The 23747-nt window shown below is 46.7% G+C and overlaps 1 protein-coding gene across 2 annotated transcripts in view; it reads right to left on the reverse strand.

Moving 5' to 3' along the window:
• Positions 1-510: 510 nt before the first annotated feature.
• The window catches only part of LOC121322404 (DNA-binding protein SATB2-like), a 59037-nt gene continuing 35800 nt past the window's right edge, over positions 511-23747 (reverse strand). The window contains exons 7-12 of one of the 2 annotated variants that reach the window (XM_041262318.1): positions 23348-23398; positions 22420-22934; positions 16535-16747; positions 14511-14666; positions 11816-12016; positions 511-5178 (exon numbers count right to left, since the gene is read on the reverse strand). In XM_041262318.1, the coding sequence (XP_041118252.1) occupies positions 4672-5178; positions 11816-12016; positions 14511-14666; positions 16535-16747; positions 22420-22934; positions 23348-23398 (1643 nt within the window). In that variant the 3' untranslated portion in view covers positions 511-4671. Of the gene's footprint in view, positions 5182-11815; positions 12017-14510; positions 14667-16534; positions 16748-22419; positions 22935-23347; positions 23399-23747 lie in introns of both variants that reach the window. The other variant, XM_041262317.1, reaches the window with a different exon arrangement.

Raw genomic sequence — 23747 nt, forward strand, 5'->3', positions numbered from 1 at the left:
CAGAACAACACAAAGACACAGCACTGGTGTTCTCTGCTTAGAAGGTTAAAAAAATAAATACAGTGACAAATAAACACCAGATTTGTGCTTTAGGCCTTGTCTTGTGTGTTGAAAATATTATCCAGTCTCAATCTGCCCCTATGTAGTGTACAAATAATGAATTCAAGTACTAGTTGGAATTTTACATGCGTGTTAAGTAATTCCCTGGCTAGCGCCGCATGGTACGCTATTATGAAGTTAGTGGGCTCAAATCCATGTATTAGGAGCAATGTGTTTTACTTTAATTTTCAAGTCCTTTTTGCTGGACAAATACCTGCCAACAGGAAACATGTTAAAGGAATTACTTGAAAGAGCATCTGCACAGCCCTAAATTCTATGATTGTATATCAGAGCCAGAGAGGCGGGCCGCTTTATGAGCGCAATGAGAAAACGAAAGAGAGGTTTGTTTATAAGACAGCACACAGTTTGAGAGCTATGCTATAAGGAGGCACAGTTTTGGACAAACTTCAGTTTACTTATCGGATGCATTTTATTTTGAACAACAACAAAAAAAAATCTAAAACAGCCTAACAATGCACATAAGTTAAAAATGAATTATCACTTAGTGATAACAAAGACCAGATTGGTTGACATGAAAAAAGGACCACTTAGTAATCGTATAATCCTCATTCACATTGCTGCTGATGCATTAATAATCTTCATTTTACAAAAGATGGTGGAAAATTGTGCTTTGTCAAGAGGCGCTACAAGAAACAAATAACTTTTTTGTTTGTTTTCTTTAAAACTTCTTTCCCAAAGATAATACGGCATGACAGATAATGAATAAACAGTCATCATATGCATTATTATTCATGAAAGAATGCGTGTCTCTCTGGTGAGTCACTGCCACGGCTTCACTTCCAACAGGAACACAAGCAAAGCGCACAAAACAACGCTGCACAACAAAGAGGGTCCAATAATAAACACAGGCCAGACTTAGCGATGGACGAATCCAATAACAGACGGGCTTCAGTAACAGCTGACTGAGCTTCGCAGAGGGTCTGCGTTTTAAACTAGCAGAACCAGCATTAATGTTGGATGGGCCAGGCCTGCCTAGGCATACTTGCATGACAACAGACCACAGTCTCCCAATGACTGGCAAGCAAATATTCTTTTCAACAGTGAAGTAAACAATGGGGTGGACCAGAACATAGTTGAACGCACAGCTGCACTGTAACTTCCACTGCACTGCTGGTTACCCCCGTCTACGTGCAGTGCCAGTGATACCACGTGAGACTGCAGGCTCACATTGCATCGCAGTGACAGTGCAGTGGTGGGTTAAAGGAACAGACAGAACTGTGGGTGTCCTTGCTGCCAATCGAAGAGACTGCCCTCCTTTAGAAACTAATAAAAAACAGAAGAGCAAAAACAGGAACGGAAGATGAACACCTCAAACAACACGCTCCAAAGAACACAGATTCCCTTAAAACACTCACAACTTGATTCAATAAGCGCAATAACAAATAAGATAAAGTAGCAAAGTGATTAGGTAAGAGCAGCTTTTCCTTAACTCTAGTTTTTAAAGTCTCAGTATTATTATACAATAATTTCTAGACCAAATTAAACAACAATAATGACCACAGTAATTCAGATACAGTTTGGCTTTGAGGTAAGACTGCCACGCGCTCAGCCTTCTTTCACTAATGGATTCCCAACAAAGTGCCCAATTTCCACCCGCCCATCTGGAAAAAACACGCGTCCAAACCTCTCAATTGCTTCCAGTATTCTACCCGTCACAAGGGACTTGAAAAAGTCTGTTCTGTAAAATGACATTGAGATGTGGCAGTCTGCCACTAGGGGTACAACATTTATTAATATGAAGCATAAATCTCTATTTGAACTAATGTGACTTTCCCATTGATCTCAATGCATTTTCAAACTAACAATCAACCCCCTGCCCCCGCTCTGTTCATAATTCCTAACCCTGTCCACCTTGCCATTGACTCTGGGCCACCTTGGGGTTTCCAACAACAAGCCGTGGGCTTAAACATTTGGGAGACATGAATCTGGTCCCCACAGACACCCTCCATTATATCAGGTAGCTAAACGTGTTTTATACTGTCTCCTATATGAAGCGTATATGTCTGTTCCGTATGGGTGGATTCTTATCTCTTAGCTCTCTAGAATAGCCTACAGATCTGTGTGCGTCTCTCTGTGCGGATAAAGGGACTCTGATTATAATTGTACCACTACCTGGACATCAGTCTTTCAGTCTTAATCCATAACTTCAAACACTCAATCTTGAACAATAACCAGACCCCCCCCATCCATGCACACCGTATTGGGTGCTGGCATTGGACTAGCTCAGGTTAGAGATGAACAAGGCGTGTTACAGTTGCCTATGGCTCAAGATTTGAACCTGCAAATCCTTGTGCTGAGAACAGCGTGTGAGAGCAGGTGGGTCTGCTGGTTATCACTGCTGATATCTGGGATGTTAAATCTGCTGACAGCAAGATAGCTCAACACAGACAGGAAGAACAGAAAGGAGTTATCAGTGTGACATTGCAACTGATATTCCAGCAAGCCTCATTCATCTTCTGATCCCAGAGCAGTCTGAACATGGAGGGGGTGTGTGCTGTAGTGAGGTAACCTGTACGCACCAAACAAGGCTACACAGTCAAACACAAAGGGTTAAATACGGTACAGGCAGAACTCAGCCAGCCAGGACTGGGAATAGCCAGCTCAATTAGTCCTTACTGTGGGTTGCTACGTTCTTGCATTGAAGAACCGCAAGACAATGACTCCATTTTCTTTAGAATTGTTGGAAACCAAATAACTCAGCAAGCTGGTCCCTCTTTGTAATAGGAAATAAAAGAAAATACAAAGAAACAAATAAAAAGCAGACAGGTTCAAATGTATAGTGATTTGTGCAGCAAATCAAAAATAAGGTCCCTTGAACCTCTGTGTCAGTGTCAGTGTTTTTGAGAATCACAGCCCTGATTTTTAGGAATTCAATGGATTCAGTGGAAACAGAGATCTCTGTGCCCGGACAAGAGCTTTCTGCCAGGGAGACAGACGAACGAACTAAGAGCCTTCGCCTCTTGACAGTGGAAACAACGGGATTGTCGAGTGAAGTAGCAAAAGCAGATTATTTTCTGTTTCACAATAACTTCTGTTCTGTACAGTTAGTAGCCTGCCTTGTCTTTCTGAAAGTAACAGAACTCTGCAATCATTTAAATGTTTGTTTTTTTATTATTATTATTTAACATTTTGTCATTCACTCATTCTTCTTCTTTGTAGATTATTTTCTCTTTGTTTCTTCTCAAAATACATGCCTCAAAAAGAAGATAATAATAATCACGGATAAACATAGAAAATAAATAGGGATCAAGAATAAACAGTCACCACCACGCCCTGAGAGCTGGAGGCATTCTCGGAGCCAGATCCACTCATTGCGAAGTGATTGAGGAGCAGAAACAGTGTGCAGATTCCCTTTCCTTAAAGAGAACATGTCTCAAGGTCCGGTGGAGTTTCTATCCCATGCAATGCATGTGCTGTACATAAACACAGAGGCAGGCTTGATTGCTCTTTCTTTCTTTCTTTCTTTTTCTTTCTTTCTTTCTTTCTTTCTTTCTTTCTTTCTTTCTTTCTTTCTTTCTTCTCAATAAATTTCCATTGTTCTTCCTTTTTTCCCCCCAGAATTATAAGTGCAACAAAGTCAAGAAAGGCAAATCTGGTGTCAAGTAAAGCCTTGTTTCCCCCATCCCTCTCTCTGTGTAATACTGCTGAGCTGAGAATCGGTGCAAAAGAATGTAGAGGAGAGAGTGAGGTCAGAGAACTCCCTTCACTGCAGCCCGGAACACGCATGCACAGTTATGAAGACTGTGTGGGTGAAGCTGCGCAATGAAGCGAGGTGATGTGGCTCTCTGATCGTAATTTCTCTAATGAATCCCAGTTCTTTGGACCCTCAACCCCAAGAGTGGACCTGGAACACAGAGCCGTGTGGGCAGTTTTGGGACCTGGTAGGGTAAGGGGGAGGTGATAATGAGTTTCCTAAATGTCCTCCACCTGCTGGTGTGAAACGGTCTTCCTGTGAGCAGTGATAGCACTCAGAGGAGCTGATGAGTGAGGAGCTTGAGAAGGAGTGGACTGGAAGAGCTGAGAACCAACAGAGAGATATCCCTGCTCATCTGTTAAACCAGGAGAGCTCCTCGAGTGAGGGTGTGGTAGGGTCGGGTGAAGACGAGTCTGCAGAGGTGAGATGGATGGGTAAAGAAAGGGACCTCCCCAACCTCCTGTCCTTGATTGTCTCAGGGTCTGTAATACTTCAATATGAAATTAGGGGGTTGGGGAGGTTGTAGGAAATTCCTTTCTGATGTGTCCCACTAACTAATAAGAAAGGAGGTTTTGAAACTTTCACCAATTGCTGAACCCAGTTTTATGGGGCAGCTACCTCCTGCCCTCTACTTTACTCATTCAGTGAGTCCAGATGCTTGCTTATTTAATTAATCTTGACCCTGTCAATGCTCTGTCTCTCAATATCAGCTGCTCTGCTGCCTCGAATGGCCTGACATTGGTGTGCAAGAAGCTGCCAGGGGGAGGGACCTTGTCCCTGTCCTTGTTTATTTAGGTTGTTTGGAATTTCATACCCCTCCTGCCCCCAGCTCCCTTGGCCCCCTGCTCTCTGGGGTATTATCTGTGCTGCTCTGGGCTGGCGGCGGTGGAGGCGCTGAGGTTGTTATGGCTCTTGTCCTTGCTGTCCTCCGTGCTCTCCACTCCATACATGTCCTCAGGCCCGTCCTCGCTGTCCCCGGTCTCCTCGGACTCGGAGAGCAGCTCCTCCTCTCGGTACTCAGACACGTCAATGCCAGCTCCACCCACGTGCTCCTTCAGCTTGCCATGGTGCTTCACGTGGTAGCGCTGGTTCTGGAAGAACTTGATGATGGTGTGTTTGGGCAGGTCGAGCTGGGCGGACAGCGTGTGGATGGCCTCCTGGTCCGGGTACAGCCCCACGTCTTGGATGAAGCTCTGCAGGATGCCCAGGGCCTCCAGGGAGATCTTGGTGCGAGAGCGAGGTTTCTTCACACCTCCGCCTCCACCTCCGCTCTCCTCACCACCGCTGCCCATCGGCGTCGACACGGGCTCCTCGCGCAGGGGGGAGCTCTCCTTGGCAGGCTGCGAGGACTGCCTGTGAAGCACCTGCTGGGAAACACAACAAAACCGATGGAGCTCAGTCATTTTCAACAGCAGCACATTAAAACATAAACATGTTCCTTTCAGAACGAGAGGAGGACGTTTCAGTATATCAGTGTTTGTCTGGTTCCTAGCAGCTGTATATAAAATGCCATTGTCATTGCTATGATCTTTGGTGCTTGAGAATGTCAACAGCAGCTTCAAACGAAGGACAATTCAATTGTTCTAAACCGTTCTGGAAGAGTAGCAGTCCACTCCTAGGAGAGGGTCTGGTGTCTTTGGGATCGTCCCGTGTTTCGCAGAGCTCGCATATCGGGTCAGTGTTAGATTATCAGGACAGGGTGGACACTGTCTCAGTGAGAGACGAGAGCTCTTGGAAGGTGCTGTATCTCACAGCCCGGCCTGGCTCTGAGTGTGCGAGGGCAGCATGTTTTATTAAAAGGGTGGAGTATATAAAGCAGCAGCTCTGGTATGCGAAGCTATAAATATGTGGTACATTAAAATTAAAGGACCCACATAAAGATAATAGTATTTTTTTTCCTTCAATAATAACAGGGTATTTTTCAAATAGGTCAGGCCAGACCAAGAAATATTCCTAACTCCTGTTTTGGGGGTTGGTGGGGCTGCAGCGTTCAGGAAGCGTGTAGGCTGATCATTTTTCTGTGCTTATTATCTTTTTATGTCTTTTTGAAATAAATAGCAGCTCTGTAGAGCCGTGGTTAGCGTCCGTGCCGAATGGCTGGCAAGCAGTCGAGCTTCAAAAAGCCCAGAGTCCAGTTTACAGGCAGACTTTCTCAAGTTCTGTAACAAGCCTGCTATGACTGTGAATGGATTAATAAGACTCCTATTGATTCTGACAGTGCTGGGTGTGACTCTCCCAAGGGGGGTCATTGAGCACTGTCATTACCAGCACCTTAATAATAATGAGCTCTAGTCTAAACACTCCACTCTCAGCTCTCCAGCGCTGTCATTACCAGCACCTTAATAATAATGAGCTCTAGTCTAAACACTCCACTCTCAGCTCTCCAGCGCTGTCATTACCAGCACCTTAATAATAATGAGCTCTAGTCTAAACACTCCACTCTCAGCTCTCCAGCGCTGTCATTACCAGCACCTTAATAATAATGAGCTCTAGTCTAAACACTCCACTCTCAGCTCTCCAGCGCTGTCATTACCAGCACCTTAATAATAATGAGCACTAGTCTAAACACTCCACTCTCAGCTCTCCAGCGCTGTCATTACCAGCACCTTAATAATAATGAGCGCTAGTCTAAACACTCCACTCTCAGCTCTCCAGCGCTGTCATTACCAGCACCTTAATAATAATGAGCTCTAGTCTAAACACTCCACTCTCAGCTCTCCAGCGCTGTCATTACCAGCACCTTAATAATAATGAGCTCTAGTCTCAACACTCCACTCTCAGCTCTCCAGCGCTGTCATTACCAGCACCTTAATAATAATGAGCTCTAGTCTAAACACTCCACTCTCAGCTCTCCAGCGCTGTCATTACCAGCACCTTAATAATAATGAGCTCTAGTCTAAACACTCCACTCTCAGCTCTCCAGCGCTGTCATTACCAGCACCTTCATAATAATGAGCTCTAGTCTAAACACTCCACTCTCAGCTCTCCAGCGCTATCATTACCAGCACCTTCATAATAATGAGCTCTAGTCTAAACACTCCACTCTCAGCTCTCCAGTCTAGTGTTTGAGCTCTACATTACTGCAGTGCAGTGCTGGTCCTGCAGTGCAGTGCTGGTTCTGCAGTGCAGCGCTGGTTCTGCAGTGCAGTGCAGTGCTGGTTCTGCAGTGCAGTGCTGGTTCTGCAGTGCAGTGCTGGTCCTGCAGTGCAGTGCTGGTTCTGCAGTGCAGTGCAGTGCTGGTACTGCAGTGTGTATCAGAGTTCATGGAAGTGATGCGCTGGCAGTGCTTCATTCAGACCCCCTCTGGGGTACGAGGCTGCGCAACACAGCGATCTCTAATGTAGATGAATGTGGCCATTTTATTTCAAAGTTACTTGCTCAATACACAATGGAAGGCCCAGCACATTTCACATCAGCCCCGTCTGAGAAAACAAGCAGAAAAGTATTTATAAGATGGAATTAGTACCAGCAGCAACGCTGATGCAGTCACAGAATTAAAACGAGGGAAGAAAAAGTCATCTCGCTGCATGCCAGCTCAGTCATAAAGAAATAGAATTTTCTGCTGGATGTGCATGCGTTCTGCATATCATTAATTACAAACTAACACCAGCAGACTCTCCTCGAGCCTTTCACAGGAGGTCTGGCTGCACGGGCTAACAGGTGCAAGATCAAACTGGCCCCAATTCAAAGCAGCCATGGAAAAAAAGAAAGGTCCTGGCATTCTGATGTTCTCAGGACCAAGTGTGAAATCAAACTGCAGTTTCATATTCCATATTTCATATTTAGCGTTTCCTGATAAATCTGGTAATCTGATTAAAGGAAAGGATAAAACCTCCCCCCCTCCCCTCTCTCGTTCTTGTTTAAACATTTCCTAGTTTTAAAGTGAATCATTGTTTTCAATAATCTCTCCCTCTTTCTCTCCTCCTCCCTCTCCCTCTTCCTCTCCCTCTCTCTCCCCTCTCCCCTCTCCCTCTCCCTCTCCCTCTCCCATCTCCCCTCTCCCCCTCTCCCTCTTTGCTGGGAGTCAGTGTAGCGTAGTTCAGCTGGGAGCCATGTGTGCAGCATTAGTGGCACTCAGCCCAAAGCAGATGCAGGAGCAGATGCAGGGGGGGTGGGGTCGAGTATCTACCCAGCAGCAGAGTCAGGAAAGCGAATCATGTCTGAGTCATTGGGGGGAGTGATCGGGAATGCCAGAAAGAACAGTTGGGAGGGATTCTGAGGGTCTTTTCCCATTCTTTCCATGTGTGAGGTGAAGACGAGAGAGGGGAAGGGAGGGCTGCAGTGAGCTGCCCAACAGAGGTGCTTTTACTGACGGGACACAGTGGAGGTTAAGATTAAAATCAGGTGTGCATTAGAGGTGATGAATTAAAATCAAGTGCCCCCCCCCACACATACTGTTTAATGGCTTAAGTGAGAACAGTTGCCTGCTCACTGAAGCGGAAATGTTAACATAACTAACATAACCAGAGCTCAGGAATAACTTTTTCCTACACTTGGCAGCGCTCGCTGGGCTGTACTCAGATTTGGCCAGACTCATCCTGTGTAAACTCTGCTTTTGTGTCACCCAGCTCTGCTCTCCTCAGATCTCTCTTTCACAGGTCATTCGAAAGGTAAAACTAGACAAACCTTCAGAGACTGGAGGTCTCATAAAAAGTTTCCCCTCGTAAAAGCACAGCAAAGTGTAATAAAGCATAGGTAAGCTTTGTAAAGCCCAGAGAGGTATGGTAACGCATGGCAAACCAGGGTAAACTATGGAAATGCAGAGTACAGTATAACCATGAGGAAAGCATGGGGAAAACTGAATATCTGCTGTGCATGTTGAGTTTAACTGTAGAGCTTCATAAAAAAATATTTTGGAAATTCTGATTGAATGACGGAGAAACCCCCCACCCCCCTCCCCTCTCTTGTTCTTCTGCTGAGAGTGACGCCTTTATTTTTAGATTATTTATATATTAAAAGAGTCCCAGTCTAGGGTTTGTGTCAGAGAAACTGAAAAATGTGTTAATGACGAAACCACAGCATCCTTCCTCAGACGCTTAGTTATTAAAAACAAAATCAGAGCCGGCTTTCTTGGCTAGTCCGGCAGTAATTGAGGCCACATAGTGCCGCCTGAACACAAGAGGCGCTTTCCTGATGGGAGGAAAACTCACAGCTCCAGGCTCCAGGGTGGTTAATGCACAACACATGGCCCAGTGACAACAGTGTTACAATGCATTCATCAGCCTCCCTCTGTAATAGGATTTAAAACCCGAAAATCAGGTGGATCATTTCACGGAAGTAAAACCTCTCCCACCAAAACTATTGTGCTATCTACGGACTCTGCTTCTGAAAAGACTCCTGAGAGCTGAATGTCTGATGCAAGGTGAATTGAAGAATGATCTCCTGGGCTGTGCAACTGCAATTGTTCTCAACTCTGTAATACGATCGGAATAGTAATAGCTAGGGAGGTGCGCAAATCAGCAGGGCATTCTCGCAATGTATCTGGCATCCCGCTGAGGCAAAATCTCTGTGGTCCAGCTGTCTCCAGTTGGTTCTGCGCTGCTGAACTAGGGGCTCACATGTAATATACTGTCCATGACTCAGGGTAAAGAGGGCTATTGTAGCAGCTTTCTTCCTGCCTGCCTGCCGTTCCGCCTGATTTAGTGGCAGGTTCCAGGTCTGGCTCTGGCTGTCTAAACACGGCCCGTCTCCCTGCCTGGTTGAGTTATGAGCTGGTTCAGTCCCCTCTGCAGCCCTGCGCTAATGCAGCACGCAGAGGCTCCGCGTGGAGTGACACAAGAAACCTGCACACGTCATTAATCACAGAGCCACGCCTCGCGGAAGAGCAATCGTCAATCAGAGAAATAACTGCCAGCAACTTAGCAGACTCATTCTTCAACATTACAACACAATGTTCTGCTACAAATACAAACCTCCTAAAAGACACAGTTCTTTTATGAGACAGGACTTCCTGTATGCTGTATGCAAATCCCTTAGAGAGAAAACAGACCCTGTGGAAAAAGACGTCATGCAAATCAGAAGGGAACCGAGTGCATTGGTTTTGCACTCTCTCGGACTCTGCTAAGCACCGCTCACATTGGAAGCAAAGGGAAACAATGACACCTGAAAAGGTAGAAGTGACATTCACCACACGGCATTATAATCCCGCGTTTGGTGACTGGAAAACCATGGTGAACTATGGTTAATGCAAAAGCACGGGAAAAGCCTGGGAAAACTGGAATTACTGGGCAGATTTACTGAAGTTAACTTTTATAAGGGGAAGTACATGCTTACAGAGTAGCTTGGTTTATCCACACGTTTCAACGACCCCCTGTATTTACCCAGACCCACAACACCACGCTTGCTATTGCAGTCTGGGCTGCAGTGAGAATGACTCTACTGGCGCAGGCCACAGCACCCACCCTCGGGACCAGGTCTTCAAATGGGGCATTTCCTCATGCCACAGCGCTCTGGAGATATTCTCATTGCATCTAATAAACAGTTTACACAAGGGGAGAGGAGAGGAGCCTCTTTCTGATTCTCAAAGCAAAGACACACATTCCCTCTGCAATTCTTGGGAAAATGGATTCATACTTCTGTACCCAGAGGACTTGTAAATTACATAATATAATTATACCCTCTTAAAATTAAAAAGTGGATCGTCTCTAGACTAGGACAGGCTCTTGAAAGTCTATTCAACGGTTTTTGGATTTGATCTGTTCAGTTACACATACCGTAATTACTGTTTTACTTTATTGCTAAGGAAGCATGATTAATCTTTAAAAGAAGATATAAATTATTATACTGCTTCATTTATTAATAGTACTTTGGGTGCAGTACAGTAAGGCTGCAGAGCCCTGCCACAGAACCCCTTCCTTCCCATGCCACAGAACCCCTTCCTTCCCATGCCACAGAACCCCTTCCTTCCCATGCCACAGAACCCCTTCCTTCCCATGCCACAGAACCCCTTTCTTCCCATGCCACAGAACCCCTTCCTTCCCATGCCACAGAACCCCTTTCTTCCCATGCCACAGAACCCCTTTCTTCCCATGCCACAGAACCCCTTCCTTCCCATGCCATAGAACCCCTTCCCTCTGCTGTCTGGCTTTGAGTAAGAAATTCCTTTTCCAGTGGTGGTGGTGTCCTAATATATATAGAATTCAGTATGGAAAGTCAATTTAATTAAACACTGTCAGAATGGATTGTATTAATGACCGCTCTGAGTAGGAGTCCCAGCCAAGCTGAGAGTGTTTAGCAAATAGGCACTGGGCTTTTAAAAAGCTGGGACATTTTCCATAGAAGCGCTGCCAAGGAAAACCTGTCACATTATTAAATGTGATTGTATTTATTGGAAATTATTATGCACAGCGAGAGAGGCAGGTTTAAAGGCAGTGTGATGACTGCAGTGAGAGCTGACAGCTGGACTGTCCCATTGCAGGGCAGGCTGAGCCAGTCCAGGCTTTACTGTGAGTTTATGAGCTGCAGAGACACAGCACTGAGGCTCACAGATAAGCGTGGAGTTGTTATAAAATACTGTGTGTGTGCAGTGTGTGTTTATAGTGTGTGTGTAGTGCATGCGTTTGTATAGTGTACGTGTGTGTGTAGCATGTGTGTTTGTATAGTGTGTTGTGCGTGTGTTTGTGTAGTATGTGTGTTTGTGTAGTGTGAGTGTTTGTGTAGCATGTGTGTTTGTATAGCGTGTGTGTTTGTAGTGTGTGTGTGTTTGTATAGCGTGTGTGTTTGTAGAGTGTCTGTGTGTGTTTGTATAGTGTGTGTGTTTGTGTAGCGTGTGTGTTTGTAGAGTGTGTGTGTGTTTGTATAGTGTGTGTGTTTGTAGAGTGTGTGTGTGTGTTTGTATAGCGTGTGTGTTTGTATAGTGTGTGCATGTATTTGAGTAGCATGTGTGTTTGTATAGCATGTGTGTTTGTGTAGTGTGTGTGTTTGTATAGTGTGCGTTTTTGTATAGTGTGCGTGTTTGTATAGTGTGCGTGTTTGTATAGAGTGCCTCCCTACTGCTCTCACCTGGCTCGGCTCTGCAGGCGGGTGTATGGCGGTGTGCTGCAGCCTCTCGCTGTGGTGGTGCCGTGACTCCTCCTCGTACACCAGGTCCCGGTCCGACTGTGGTAGGCTCAGGAAGCGCCGGATGGTGCACAGGTTCTCCCACAGTGTGCGGTTTTCAGGGCTTGGGTTCTCCTTCCATCGGAGCAGCTCACACAGCCAGCCCTGAAAGAAGAGGAGAGAGAGCCATTGAGACAGAGGAGGGGAGAGGAGAGAGGCACAGCCATAGAGAGAGAAGAGGGGAGAGGAGAGAGGCACAGCCATTGAGAGAGAGGAGAGGAGAGGAGAGAGAGAGCCACTGAGACAGAGGAGTGGAGAGAGACAGCCCAGAGAGGAGTGCACAGAGACACAACCATGGGAGATGATTATGTGTTTGTAACCTACAGTACGACATTGTGAACCTGCTCTGCCAGAAATGCACAGCTAACATTCTAACACAAAGAATCTCTAACCATCACCCAAATCCTAGAACACACTGCCTCCCTCCCAGTCCCTCAGCTCTAACCACTAGACCACACTGCCTCCCTCCCAGTCCCTCAGCGCTAAGCACTAGACCACACTGCCTCCCTCATTTTTGTATCTCGGAGAGTGAAAGTACATTAATAAATACGTCAGTAAATAAACAGTGAAATAATATCGCCTGTGAATAAATAAGAAGCCTTGTTTCTTCTTCTTATTCTTCCACCTTCAGTCAACAAACACTAAGATTTGATTATCTCCGCTGGAGTGGCCAAGGCAGCAACACCAGCTGTCATGTGAGCGCAGGCCTGGCTGGCAGGCTGTGTGTTAATAACCTGATCGCTGCTCGCTCCCCTCTCCTGGAGGGGGGTGGGAGGGGGCCCTGAGCCCAGAGCCCAGAGCCCAGCTGCAGCAGCTGGAGGCACTGAACTGTGAACCCACCCACTGGGACCCTAACCCAATCTGCACCGGGCCCAAAATCAAACACACATCACACACAGAGACATAAAAACACTTGTATACACACACTGAATACTCTTCTAACCATTACACCACACTGCCTCCCTCCTATCATCTCAGCTCCAACCACTAGCCCACACTGCCTCCCTCCCAGTCTCTCGGCTCTATACCCTACTTCACACTGCCTCCCTCCCAGTCCCTCGGCTCTATACCGTACTCCACACTGCCTCCCTCCCAGTCACTCAGCTCTAACCACTAGACTACACTGCCTCCTTCCCAGTCCCTCAGCTCTAACCACTAGACCACACTGTCTCCCTCCCAGTCCTCAGCTCTAACCACTAGACCACACTGCCTCCCTCCCAGTCCCTCAGCTCTAACCACTAGACCACACTGCCTCCCTCCCAGTCCCTCAGCTCTAACCACTAGACCACACTGCCTCCCTCCCAGTCCCTCAGCTCTAACCACTAGACCACACTGCCTCCCTCCCAGTCCCTCAGCTCTAACCACTAGACCACACTGCCTCCCTCCCAGTCCCTCAGCTCTAACCACTAGACCACACTGCCTCCCTCCCAGTCCCTCAGCTCTAACCACTAGACCACACTGCCTCCCTCCCAGTCCCTCAGCTCCAACCACTAGACCACACTGTCTCCCTCCCAGTCACTCAGCTCTAACCACTAGACCACACTGCCTCCCTCCCAGTCCCTCAGCTCTAACCACTAGACCACACTGCCTCCCTCCCAGTCACTCAGCTCTAACCACTAGACCACACTGCCTCCCTCCCAGTCCTCAGCTCTAAACACTAGACCACACTGTCTCCCTCCCAGTCCTCAGCTCTAACCACTAAACCACACTGGCTCCCTCCCAGTCACTCGGCTCTATACCCTACACCACACTGCCTCCCAGTCCCTCACCTGAGTGTGTTTTGTGGATGGGTGAGATTGCAGTGTAATGACTGCAGGATAAAGCACACGCCTCACACACTGCTATCCACTCACGCCGATACTGGGCCAGACCCCGTGAAGCATTGCAGCTAAATGGCAATGCGATATAAGAAATGAAATGCAATGCAATGTGGAGGATTGGCCTGGAGTCTATGCTGGTGTGTTGAAAGGCAATGAAAGCTGGGACCAGCCCCTCTTCATTAATAAACTCTCAGCTCCTTGCTCTACTGCAGTGCATAGTCCACTCCTGTTGCTTGTTTGTTTCTGAATTCAATAACTGTCTATTGCAGTAAATGAGATCAGTAACAATTGTGTGTAACCTAATCAGGAGCGAGAGTGACAGTAGGTGTGTGTGTGCAGGATTCTGGAGGGGGTTCCAGTGTCTGCTTGCACTAGAAGCTGTTCTGCAGCAGAATAGGAACGTGTGTTACCCTGTGTTCGTTGCATAGAGATCAGACTGCACTGTAACAACAAGCCCTGTGCACACACTGTAAATGCAATGGGAGAACATTGTGACTTTCTACCTGCAGCCGCTGGCCTATATTTCCCCATTGTGGGCAAATTACGGGCATGTTGCCCTCTCCATAGTTTTCCTCCAGTGATAAAATCTTGCCCACTGCGCAGTAATTAACCTTTAAAGATCACTGTATCATATGTATCACAATATGTAAGGAGGTTTCACCACTGCGATGCAAAACCAGCCATTACCCCTTTAAGAGTCAGGAGTTGCACACATTCCTGTTGCCCTTTGAAGTGATGTGGGGCCCGCAGTGATGAGGGAGAGTCACAGCTCTGCTCACCTGGCTCTTGTTGGCAGCCACCTTGGCGAAGAGTGCCTGGGACACCTTGGCTCGCTTCATCTCCTGCTGGATCTCATCGTAGATGATGGAAGTGATGCACATTCCCAGACTCTCCACCTTCAGGGGCAAGTCTGGGCTGGGGCCAGGGGGCTTCAACTGGAGAGCCACAGGGGGAGAGGGGGAGAGAAGGAGGGAGGGAGAGAGTGAGGGGAATCCGAAACAAAAACACAAGTGTTCTGAAGCATTTTTTAACATTTATAAACCTGGAGGAATGGACAGAGGTCCTTTTGTCCTTTTGGTAGTCAGCAGACACAGGCAGGTTATAACACTACGTGCAGTTAATACAGCTGCCACTTGATTATCCAAAACTGAACATGTTTTCAGACACGTTTCATATTTTCCTATGAAGTCATGGAAGATGCATCCTTGATTATCACCAGACTATAAGAATAATATGGAGATCAGATAACTGCAAGTCCATTGTAATGAGGTTAAAATCAAACATGCACTGCATTCTGTGACTCTTTATTATACAGAGATAGAAGAGGGTGGGGGAGAGGGAGAGGGAGAGATTGAGAGAGAGAGGAGAGAGGAGAGAGGAGAGAGGAGAGAGGAGAGGGCCCCAGAGGGCCCCAACTGCTATGGAGGCAGCCATCTGTGCAGAGAGTGTGAGCGGAGCCGATGCCTGATGCCAAACGGCATTATCTGGAGAGGGCCTGTGTGCGACCGCTCTCCTAATTAGGTTAATTGTGATTAGGAAGGATTGCGGTTCAGCGACACTGCTCCTGCTGGGACCAGTTCAGCACTGCGCTCCGTCTCCTGCTTGCTATTGCAGTCACACCGAGAGAGATAGAGACACGGGCAGATCGAGATAGAGACACAGGCAGATCGAGACAGAGAAACGAGCAGATTGAGAAAGAGACATGGGCAGAGAGAGACAGAGACACGGGCAGATCGAGATAGAGACACGGGCAGATTGAGACAGAGACACGGGCAGATCGAGACAGAGACACGGGCAGATCGAGACAGAGACACGGGCAGATCGAGACAGAGACACGGGCAGATCGAGACAGACACGGGCAGATCGAGACAGAGACACGGGCAGATCGAGACAGAGACACGGGCAGAGAGAAACAGAGACACGGGCAGATCGAGACAGAGACACGGGCAGATCGAGACAGACACGGGCAGATCGAGACAGGGACACGGGCAGATCGAGACAGAGACACGGGCAGATCGAGACAGACACGGGCAGATTGAGACAGAGACACGGGCAGATCGAGACAGAGACACAGGCAGAGAGAGACAGAGACGCGGGCAGACAGAGACAGAGACACGGGCAGATCGAGACAGAGACATGGGCAGATCGAGACAGACACAGGCAGAAACAGACAGAGACACAGGCAGATCGAGACAGACACGGGCAGATCGAGACAGACACGGGCAGATCGAGACAGAGACACGGGCAGCTCTGAGCAAGGAGAGGCGACCTGCTCTCCCACAATAAAAAGGAGTAAATTGCTCCACAAATGATAAACTCTTACTCTCCATAACGCGCTCCCCCATGCCTGTCTCATTCTTTATTAAAGCCAGTCTAAAGGCACTCCCGGCTGACTCTTTTTTTTTTCATTGCCATTATGCAAAGCGCTTTCTGCTAATTTCACTGAGGAAATCAGTGGAAATGAAACAGCAAAACAAACACACACAGATACGTGCACCTCTGAGCGACACAACCCTGTTTTGCTTTTCTTTATTTTGCATGGTTTCCACAGCTGATGTTTAAACACCATTTCAAAAATGTCCACGCTGCAGCCCAGGTCTTTCCCTAACCACTGAGCTACTCAAACCCACCACCTTCCACACTGCAGCCCAGTGCTCTAATTACTGAGATACTCAAACCCACCACCTTCCACACTGCAGCCCAGTGCTCTAACTACTGAGTTATTCAAAACTTAAAACACATTCCTGTATGTGTGTGTGCATCTGTCCCTGAGCTGTCCTGTGTCCTGTGTGTTTGTGCGTACCTGCGGCAGGCGCGGGACCCCCGTGGGGGCTGTGCTGGGGGAGGGCAGCCCCGCGGCCGGGTTCATACTGCGCTCTCTCTCCTCCTGGTAGATTCGGTCCCGCTCGGCCTCAGGGAGGTTCAGAAAGTTCTGCATGGCCTTCAGGTTCACGAGCAGCGACTGCGAAGCTGAACGCGGGTCCTCTTCCTTCCTCAGGATCTCAGAGAGCAGGCCCTGGCACACAACACACAGGCACGGTCAGAGGGTCTCGCTGCACACCCACACACACCCACACACACACACACACACAGGCACGGTCAGAGGAGCTCGCTGCACACACACACACACACACACACACACACACACACACACAGTCCCTCACACAATCACTACAGTTTGTGGGTCCCTCACTCACTGCAAGGTACTGGAACCTTTCTTATTGCACAGTAACCCTTAAGCCTTGCCTGATGGAAACAGCTCCAATAAGCCACAGAAACAAGAGAATGTGCTCAGTGTACAGCACAGCCTGACAGACTGACACACAGTACTCAACCTTTCCCTCACCTGTACAAAGCTCAGCTCCCGTGATGCAAAACAATTTCCACCCTCTAAAACAAATGCTTACTTAGAATCTAATGAGGCGGAATCTATATTTGCACAAACGGAATAAGCCAGGTGTGCATGCTGCTGAACTTGGAGAGGAGAGGGGAGGGGAGGGGAGGGGAAGGAAGATCAAAAAACACAGCTACAGGGAAAAGCATACGCTGATGCAAACAACAGCCGAGCAGTGTAGCTAGACAGCAGTTTAAGTGCTGCTCTGGAGCTGGCCTGCACTGTAGTTACAATACAATACCCCTCACCCTGATCCGATCCCAATCAGAGAATCTGTTACACTGCCAAATATAAAGGGTGTTAAAGGAATGTTTCTCCTACTGGCAACTCTGCAGAGGCAGCTGCATTAATCTGAAAACCTTCAATCCAAAAACACAAACAAGCAATGACAAATGGCAGCTACTTTTCCAGACTGCTCTTTGAAGCATTTTTCTCACCCTTCGTTTAGTGCTGTGAGACCCGTGCCATTCAGCACACTTTTAAGAGCCCCAGGAATTTAGGTCACTGGCGTTTGGAAATATTTAATAAAATGGTTAAACCTTTTTTTTTAAGTTGCACATGAGCATTCTGCATATTTGATGAATCTGTGCTTAATTTTTAGATTAATGCAAGTGGTTGCATTACGTGGCAGGCGGAGCGGAACAGCTCATCCTCACGAGGGGGGGGGGGGGAGCACAGCGGCCGTAGAGAAAGCAGGGGACCCCTCCTCTGGGCTGAATGACTGTGCGCTCCCCACTCTTCGACCTGGGCAGAGATAGGGAGGAGCAAGCACACCTGATACTGCTCAGCTCAGCGCTCACAGACAGGGATCCACACAGCCACTGATGCACAACCACTGACACAACTGCTTTGGTTATGTCCTACTCAAGTTACTTTGACCAAAGACTGTGTTCAAGTGGCTTCAGCAACCATATATCAAAAAATAGATAGACAGATAGATAGATAGATAGATAGATAGATAGATAGATAGATAGATAGATAGATAGATAGATAGATAGATAGATAGACAGATAGATACATGACTGAGTCTATAGCTGTGAGTCTATAGTGACTGTGACTATAGCTGTGTCTATAGCTGTGTCTATAGCTGTGAGTCTATAGCTGTGTCTATAGCTGTGTGTCTATAGCTGTGTGTCTATAGCTGTAGCTGTGAGTCTATAGCTGTGAGTCTATAGCTGTGAGTCTATAGCTGTGTCTATAGTCTATATAGCTGTGAGTCTATAGCTGTGTCTATAGTGTGAGTCTATAGCTGTGAGTCTATAGCTGTGAGTCTATAGCTGTGAGTCTATAGCTGTGTCTATAGCTCTATAGCTGTGTCTATAGCTGTGTCTATAGCTGTGAGTCTATAGCTGTGAGTCTATAGCTGTGAGTCTATAGCTGTGAGTCTATAGCTGTGAGTCTATAGCTGTGAGTCTATAGCTGTGCTGTGAGTCTATAGCTGTGAGTCTATAGCTGTGAGTCTATAGCTGTGTCTATAGCTGTGAGTCTATAGCTGTGAGTCTATAGCTGTGAGTCTATAGCTGTGTCTATAGCTGTGAGTCTATAGCTGTGAGTCTATAGCTGTGAGTCTATAGCTGTGAGTCTATAGCTGTGAGTCTATAGCTGTGAGTCTATAGCTGTGAGTCTATAGCTGTGAGTCTATAGCTGTGAGTCTATAGCTGTGAGTCTATAGCTGTGAGTCTATAGCTGTGAGTCTATAGCTGAGTCTATAGCTGTGTCTATAGTCTATAGCTGTGTCTATAGCTGTGAGTCTATAGCTGTGTCTATAGCTGTGTCTATAGCTGTGAGTCTATAGCTGTGAGTCTATAGCTGTGAGTCTATAGCTGTGAGTCTATAGCTGTGAGTCTATAGCTGTGTCTATAGCTGTGTCTATAGCTGTGAGTCTATAGCTGTGAGTCTATAGCTGTGAGTCTATAGCTGTGAGTCTATAGCTGTGAGTCTATAGCTGTGAGTCTATAGCTGTGAGTCTATAGCTGTGAGTCTATAGCTGTGAGTCTATAGCTGTGAGTCTATAGCTGTGAGTCTATAGCTGTGAGTCTATAGCTGTGAGTCTATAGCTGTGTCTATAGCTGTGAGTCTATAGCTGTGAGTCTATAGCTGTGAGTCTATAGCTGTGAGTCTATAGCTGTGAGTCTATAGCTGTGAGTCTATAGCTCTATAGCTGTGAGTCTATAGCTGTGTGTCTATAGATGTGAGTCTATAGCTGTGAGTCTATAGCTGTGAGTCTATAGCTGTGAGTCTATAGCTGTGTCTATAGCTGTGAGTCTATAGCTGTGAGTCTATAGCTGTGAGTCTATAGCTGTGAGTCTATAGCTGTGTGTCTATAGCTGTGAGTCTATAGCTGTGTCTATAGCTGTGAGTCTATAGCTGAGTCTATAGCTGTGAGTCTATAGCTGTGAGTCTATAGCTGTGAGTCTATAGCTGTGAGTCTATAGCTGTGAGTCTATAGCTGTGAGTCTATAGCTGTGAGTCTATAGCTGTGAGTCTATAGCTGTGAGTCTATAGCTGTGAGTCTATAGCTGTGAGTCTATAGCTGTGAGTCTATAGCTGTGAGTCTATAGCTGTGAGTCTATAGCTGTGTCTATAGCTGTGAGTCTATAGCTGTGTCTATAGCTGTGAGTCTATAGCTGTGAGTCTATAGCTGTGAGTCTATAGCTGTGAGTCTATAGCTGTGAGTCTATAGCTGTGAGTCTATAGCTGTGAGTCTATAGCTGTGAGTCTATAGCTGTGAGTCTATAGCTGTGAGTCTATAGCTGTGAGTCTATAGCTGTGAGTCTATAGCTGTGAGTCTATAGCTGTGAGTCTATAGCTGTGAGTCTATAGCTGTGAGTCTATAGCTGTGTCTATAGCTGTGAGTCTATAGCTGTGTCTATAGCTGTGAGTCTATAGCTGTGAGTCTATAGCTGTGTGTCTATAGCTGTGAGTCTATAGCTGTGTCTATAGCTGTGAGTCTATAGCTGTGAGTCTATAGCTGAGTCTATAGCTGTGAGTCTATAGCTGTGTGTCTATAGCTGTGTGTCTATAGCTGTGAGTCTATAGCTGTGTCTATAGCTGTGAGTCTATAGCTGTGTCTATAGCTGTGAGTCTATAGCTGTGTCTATAGCTGTGAGTCTATAGCTGTGTCTATAGCTGTGAGTCTATAGCTGTGAGTCTATAGCTGTGAGTCTATAGCTGTGAGTCTATAGCTGTGTGTCTATAGCTGTGTCTATAGCTGTGAGTCTATAGCTGTGTCTATAGCTGTGAGTCTATAGCTGTGAGTCTATAGCTGTGAGTCTATAGCTGTGAGTCTATAGCTGTGAGTCTATAGCTGTGAGTCTATAGCTGTGAGTCTATAGCTGTGAGTCTATAGCTGTGTCTATAGCTGTGAGTCTATAGCTGTGAGTCTATAGCTGTGTCTATAGCTGTGAGTCTATAGCTGTGAGTCTATAGCTGTGAGTCTATAGCTGTGAGTCTATAGCTGTGAGTCTATAGCTGTGAGTCTATAGCTGTGTCTATAGCTGTGTGTCTATAGCTGTGTGTTTATAGCTGTGTGTCTATAGTTGTGAGTCTATAGCCATGAGTCTATAGCTGTGAGTCTATAGCAGAGTCTATAGTTGTGAGTCTATAGCTGAGTCTATAGCTGTGAGTATATAGCCATGAGTATAGACTTATGGCTAGAGATTCGCAGCTACAGACTCACTCTGATCATCTCTATCTGTCAATTTAAAGCACAAACGAGTGACAATTATTAACAAACCAAAGGCCAGGAGGAAATGATCTCTGCCCATGAATCAGCGTGTGTGTTGTTATTCAAAGTCTATAGTTGTGAGTCTATAGCTGTGAGTCTATAGCTGTGTCTATAGCTGTGTCTATAGCTGTGAGTCTATAGCTGTGAGTCTATAGTTGTGTCTGTAGCTGTGAGTCTATAGCTGTGAGTCTATAGCTGTGTCTATAGCTGTGTCTATAGCTGTGAGTCTATAGCTGTGTCTATAGCTGTGAGTCTATAGCTGTGTCTATAGCTGTGAGTCTATAGCTGTGTCTATAGCTGTGAGTCTATAGCTGTGTCTATAGCTGTGAGTCTATAGCTGTGAGTCTATAGCTGTGTCTATAGCTGTGAGTCTATAGCTGTGTCTATAGCTGTGAGTCTATAGCTGTGAGTCTATAGCTGTGAGTCTATAACTGTGTGTCTATAGCTGTGAGTCTATAGCTGTGTCTATAGCTGTGAGTCTATAGCTGTGTCTATAGTTGTGAGTCTATAGCTGAGTCTGTAGCTGTGAGTCTATAGCCTTGAGTCTATACCTGTGTCTATAGCTGTGAGTCTATAACTGTGTCTATAGCTGTGGGTCTATAGCTGTGAGTCTATAGCTGAGTCTGTAGCTGTGTGTCTGTAGCTGTGTCTATAGCTGTGTGTCTATAGCTGAGTCTATAGCTGTGGGTCTATAGCTGTGAGTCTATAGCTGTGTCTATAGTTGTGAGTCTATAGCTGAGTCTATAGCTATCTGTCTATCAGTCTATAGCTGTGAGTCTATAACTGTGAGTCTATCACTGTGAGTCTATAGCTATCAGTCTATAGCTGTGAGTCTATAGCTGTGAGTCTATCGCTGTGAGTCTATAGCTATCAGTCTATCGCTGTGAGTCTATAGCCGTGAGTCTATAACTGTGTCTATAGCTGTGAGTCTATCACTGTGAGTCTATAGCTATCAGTCTATAGCTGTGAGTCTATAGCTATCAGTCTATCGCTGTGAGTCTATAGCCGTGAGTCTATAGCTGTGTCTATAGCTGTGTCTATAGCTGTGAGTCTACAGCTGAGTCTATAGCCATCAGTCTACAGCTGTGAGTCTATAGCCATGAGTCTATAACTGTGTCTATAGCTGTGTGTCTATAGCTGTGAGTTTATAGCTGTGTCTATAGTTGTGAGTCTATAGCCATGAGTCTATAGCTGTGAGTCTATAGCAGAGTCTATAGTTGTGAGTCTATAGCTGAGTCTATAGCTGTGAGTATATAGCCATGAGTATAGACTTATGGCTAGAGATTCGCAGCTACAGACTCACTCTGATCATCTCTATCTGTCAATTTAAAGCACAAACGAGTGACAATTATTAACAAACCAAAGGCCAGGAGGAAATGATCTCTGCCCATGAATCAGCGTGTGTGTTGTTATTCAAAGCCTTCAAAATTATTTTATTTATGTCTTAAGAGAGAGAGCAATATGGGTCCTAATCACAACAGAAATGCCGGCCTCAGTGCAGAGGACTCAGCAGCAAGGTGAATAGAAGGATGTTGTAGAGTATGGGGTGTATCATTCGCCTGCTCACCTGCGTCCTGTTGAAAGCCACCCTGGCGAAGACGGCCTGTGAGACGCTGGCTCTCTTCAGCTCGTCCCGCACCTGCTGGTAGATTTCGGGTGAGACCTCCACGCCGCTGGGGTTGGAGCCGGGCTCCGCGGGCTTGGCAGGGCGCGGGATGGGCGGGTGGTTCAGGAACTGCTGGTTGATGCCCTGGGGGTGCTGGTGCGTGAGGAGCCGGCTGACCGCTAGCTGCTGGTTGATGAGGTGTGCCATGGCCAGCTGCTGCCGGACCAGCTGGGGGTTGAGCTGGGGTGAGAGCAGGCCTGCAGGGCCCATGAGGGGCTGCAGCGTGGCTCCGGGGGGGACCTGGCTGTGCAAGGGGGGGCTGTGGTGCAGCTGGCTGTGAGGGGACGGTTGCTGCTGCTGCTGCTGCGGTTCCCGCTGCTCCCCCCCTCCGCCCAGCGAGCTCAGCTGGGTCAGGCCAGGCAGGTGTGAGGGACGCTGGCCCAGGACACAGAATTCAGACAGGTTGTCTCTCTCCACTGTAGGGTATTGGGATGGGAAAAGAAACAGTCACACTCTCTTCTGCTGCTCATCTGTTATAATGTGCATGCATGTTACACCAGCTTTAGCACCCCATTTGTTGCATTGCAGGTTCTACCTTCTTATGTTGTAAAGATGATTTATAATAAATCGCATTTTTACAGCTGAAATGGGCCCGAATGTCCACTGTGGGTAAATTGCCCACTTTATAAATGCACTATGGAGCAGGCAATTTGCATAAAAGTTGCTCATAGTAGAAATTACAGGTCCATTGTCTCTTAGAGGAATATATTTTTAACTCACACTGTTTCAAGCATTTAAAGCAGCCACATTCACATTGACTTGGCTATTGAAGGAAACAGTGGGGCGCTGGTGGGATGATTCAGAGCAAGGAAAGTCTAAGTATTCTCACCTTTAATTTCTGTGTTTTCTCTTCCTGCCCACATCTTCTCTAAGTAATCCCCTGCATCGTGGAAGAAGAGGGACATGAAAAAGGGTGAGAAAACATCACACTAACAGCCAAGGAAAAACTCTCCCGAGAAAACACCTTGATTACAACAGAATGCAAGCCACAATCCTGGAGTGAGATTCATCGGGAGTAGAGAAGAGGGAGGGAAAGGAGAGAGGAGAGGATATAGAGGAGTAGAGAAGAGAGAGACAGTAGAGAAGAGAGAGGATATAGAGGAGTAGAGAGCAGAGAAGAGAGAGACAGTAGAGAAGAGAGAGGATATAGAGGAGTAGAGAGCAGAGAAGAGAGAGACAGTAGAGAAGACAGAGAGGATATAGAGGAGTAGAGAGCAGAGAAGAGAGAG

This window comes from Polyodon spathula, chromosome 10, assembly GCF_017654505.1.
Source record: "Polyodon spathula isolate WHYD16114869_AA chromosome 10, ASM1765450v1, whole genome shotgun sequence".
Taxonomy (NCBI): Eukaryota; Metazoa; Chordata; class Actinopteri; order Acipenseriformes; family Polyodontidae; genus Polyodon; species Polyodon spathula.